We start from the raw sequence: 3,488 nt of genomic DNA on the forward strand, positions 1-3,488 counted from the left end.
CCTCCTCCTCCTCCTCCTCCTCCTCTCCCCCCCGGCCCCGATTTTCTCCCCCGCTGTCGGAACTGGCGTTTTGTCCCATTTTCCCGGGAATTCGCCCCAAAAGCGGGTCTCTGTGGCGCAATCGGCCAGCGCGTTCGGCTGTTAACCGAAAGGTTGGTGGTTCGAGCCCACCCAGGGACGGGCCGGCTCCTTTTCCTCCCCCGCCGCCGCGCTCATTAGCGAACGTTAATGAGCTTTAATTGCCCTTTCTCTCTCCGCGGCCAGGGGGGTTCGGTCCTTCCCCCCTCGGGACCGACGACCCGAGCGGGTCAGACCCCTCAGCTTTCTCTGGGATTAAACGGCACGTTGTTGTTCTCTGGGGGGGTAGAACCACCTTCGGGGTCACTTTTCCGGGTGGAAAAGGTGGAATTTTGGCTCCCACAGCGATGAGCAATCAGCCCCGGGGGGGATGTCCCGCTGCCCCAGGACCCCCGTCACGGGTGGGGGGGGTGTCCCGGAGAGCCCCTTCTCGTGTTTCCAGCACTCAGACCACCCCCGTTCCTGCCCTCCCCACCCCCCCCAGGGGGGTCGGGGGTCCCCAAACCCCGCGGGCATCACCGGGGGGGGGTCGATGCGGGTGATGGGGCCGGGGCGGGGCGGGGTCCGCTGTGCCCCCACGGTGTCGGGGGGGGTCATGGGAGGATTTTTTGGGGGGGGGGCTGGGGTTGAGTTACCTCTAGAGGGCTCTGGGTAAGCTCAGCTCAGCTCAGCTCAGCTGCTCCTCGGCGTCTCCTCTCTCCCGGATACCGAGCGGGGCTTCCGGAGCTCAGCCCGGCCGAGCCCCCATCGCGTCCTGCGGGGTGCCTGGGTGGGCTCCGGGCATCCCCCCCTGCCTCCCCGCAGCCCCGGCCTGGCAAGGGAGGACGCTTCTCCTGGAGGAAATCCCCCTGGAAAAGCGGCTGCGGGCTCGGCTGAGCCCCGAGCAGGTAACGGAGGGGAGAGCTGAGCAGGGTCAGGTCCCTCTGCCCTGCCCTGCCCTGCCCTGCCCTGCCCTGCCCTGCCCTGCCCTGCCCTGCAGAGGGTCCTGGGCTGGCAGGATGCGGCCCTGGGGGATGTTCCCGGCAGCAGCAGCAGCTCCTCTGGGCGGAGGACAATGGATAAATGGGATGGAGAGGGAGCCCCGGGCTCCCCGGGCTCGGGATCCACAGCCCCGGCAAGGGCTGATTTCGGTGGGATGGGGGACTGGGGGGACTGGGAGGCAGGGATTGCCGGTGGGAGCGCCGCGGGGAGAGGGAATTCCTCCGTGTCAGGGGATGTCCCCCCTTCCCTCCCCTCCCGCCCCCTCGCAGGCGATTTTTGGGAGCGTTCTCCCGGCGCTCCCTCCCGGCCATGGAGCCCTGGGCGCTGCTGGACCCGCGGCAGAGGGAGCTGTACCGGGACGTGATGCACGAGAGCTACGAGACCCTCCTGTCCCTGGGTAAGGAACCCCCCGAACTCCCCTTTCCCTGCTCTGCATCCCCCCCATCCTCCTCTCCAGCAGGTTTCCCCAAACCCCAGCCCTCTCCTCAGTCCCTTTTTCCCCCTCAGGGAAACATTTCTGACCTCCCCTGATTTAAACTGGAAATCCAGGCAGGGATTAGGGATGTGCTGAGCTCCTTCCACCTGCCCAGCTCAACCTGGGATGGGCCCCCCCCCCGGCCGCATCTCCCTCCCTCCCTCCCTCCTCTCTGCAGGATGAGTTTTTGGGGCCATCCCGTTGCTTCTCCATCCCTTTCCCTCCCGGCCCTGCTCCGCTCAGGGCCCCTCACTCCCGTTTCCCTCCCCCTGCTTCCAGCAGCTCAGGGCCTGGTGAGCCAAAAGGCGGCGGAGGACGGAGCGGCCGAGCCGGGCGAGGGTCCGGGGGTGGGCTCGTCCCACGGCGCGGAGCGGGAGAAGCCGCTCGGCTCCCGCCGGCGCAAAGCCAAGCGCCCGGACAGGGCCGTGCCCGCCGGAGCCCCCCGAGCCCCCGCGGCGGCGGCGCCCGGGCCGGGCCGCGCCGAACCCCCACCCGGGGGGCCGTGCCGGGAGCGGCCCTTCGGCTGCGCCGACTGCGGGAAGAGCTTCCCGTGGGCCTCGCACCTGGAGCGGCACCGGCGCGTCCACACCGGCGAGCGGCCCTTCGGCTGCCCCGAGTGCGGCGAGACCTACAGCCAGAGCTCGCACCTGCGGCAGCACCGGCGCGGCCACGCCGGCGACCGCCCGCGCCGGCGCGGCAAACACTCAGCCGAGCTGGCGTCCCACGGCCTCGCCGCCCGGCGGCCCCACCGCTGCGGGGACTGCGGCAAGGCCTTCGCCTGGGCCTCGCACCTGGAGCGGCACCGGCGCGTGCACACCGGCGAGCGGCCCTTCGGCTGCCCCGAGTGCGGCGAGGCCTTCAGCCAGGCCTCCCACCTGGCCAAGCACCGGCGCGGCCACGCGGGCGAGCGGCCGCACCGCTGCCCGGCCTGCGGCAAGACCTTCCGGCAGAGCGTGGAGCTGGCGCGGCACCGGCGCGCCCACCCGGGCCGGCGGGCCCTGCGCTGCGGGCACTGCGCCCGCCTGTTCCGCGCCGGGCCGGCGCCGGCGCGGCACCAGCGCTGCCACCGGCCCGAGCGCCGCCACCCCTGCGCCGACTGCGGCAAGGCCTTCGTGTGGGCCTCGCACCTGGAGCGGCACCGGCGCGTCCACACCGGCGAGCGGCCCTTCCCCTGCGGCAGCTGCGGCGAGCGCTTCGCCCAGAAGGCCCACCTGCTGCAGCACCGCAAGAAGACCCACTCCCCCGACCGGCCCTACAAGTGCGGCGACTGCGGCAAGCGCTTCGGCGACGCCGCCCCCTTCCTGGCGCACCGGCGCGGCCACGCCGCCCGCAAGAGCTTCGCCTGCGGCCACTGCGGCAAGGCCTTCGCCTGGGCCTCGCACCTGGAGCGCCACCGGCGCGTCCACACCGGCGAGCGCCCCTTCGGCTGCCCCGAGTGCGGCGAGGCCTTCAGCCAGGCCTCCCACCTGGCCAAGCACCGGCGCAGCCACCTCCCTAAGGGGGGGCTCCGGCACTGCCCCTCGCCGGGAGCCGGCGCCGGGGGGAACGGCCCCACAGCAGTCACCACAGCGGGAGCCCCCGGCAGCGAGGAGCCCCGAGGGGCTGAGACCCCCTGAGAGGAGCCCCGAGGGGCTGAGACCCCCTGAGTGGAGCCCTGAGGGGCTGAGACCCCCTGAAGGACTGAGACCCCCTGAGGGGCTGAGACCCCCTGAGTGGAGCCCTGAGGGGCTGAGACCCCCTGAAGGACCAAGACCCCCCTGAGGGGCTGAGACCCCCTGAGTGGAGCCCTGAGGGGCTGAGACCCCCTGAGTGGAGCCCTGAGGGGCTGAGACCCCCTGAAGGGCCGAGACCCCCTGAAGGACCGAGACCCCCGCGAGGGGCTGAGACCCCCTGAAGGGCCAAGACCCCCTGAAGGACCGAGACCCCCGCGAGGGGCTGAGACCCCCTGAGTGGA

At 72.0% G+C, this 3,488-nt stretch overlaps 1 protein-coding gene and 1 non-coding gene across 2 annotated transcripts; both read left to right on the forward strand.

The window, feature by feature from the left end:
- The first annotated feature begins 106 nt into the window (after positions 1-106).
- TRNAN-GUU lies at positions 107-180 on the forward strand. Its single transcript has one exon. It is a non-coding gene; the product is annotated as a tRNA-Asn (tRNA).
- Positions 181-1,323: 1,143 nt separating this feature from the next.
- Positions 1,324-3,150, forward strand: LOC114072711 (zinc finger protein CKR1-like). Its single transcript, XM_027910574.1, has 2 exons — positions 1,324-1,456; positions 1,817-3,150. Exons 1-2 carry the CDS (start codon positions 1,369-1,371, stop codon positions 3,148-3,150), a joined length of 1,422 nt encoding a protein of 473 aa, XP_027766375.1. The 5' UTR covers positions 1,324-1,368.
- Positions 3,151-3,488: the final 338 nt, after the last annotated feature.

The sequence above is a fragment of the Empidonax traillii genome, unplaced genomic scaffold, assembly GCF_003031625.1.
Source record: "Empidonax traillii isolate 1590-97213 ecotype Southwest subspecies unplaced genomic scaffold, ASM303162v1 scaffold3760:size11151, whole genome shotgun sequence".
NCBI lineage: Eukaryota > Metazoa > Chordata > Aves > Passeriformes > Tyrannidae > Empidonax > Empidonax traillii.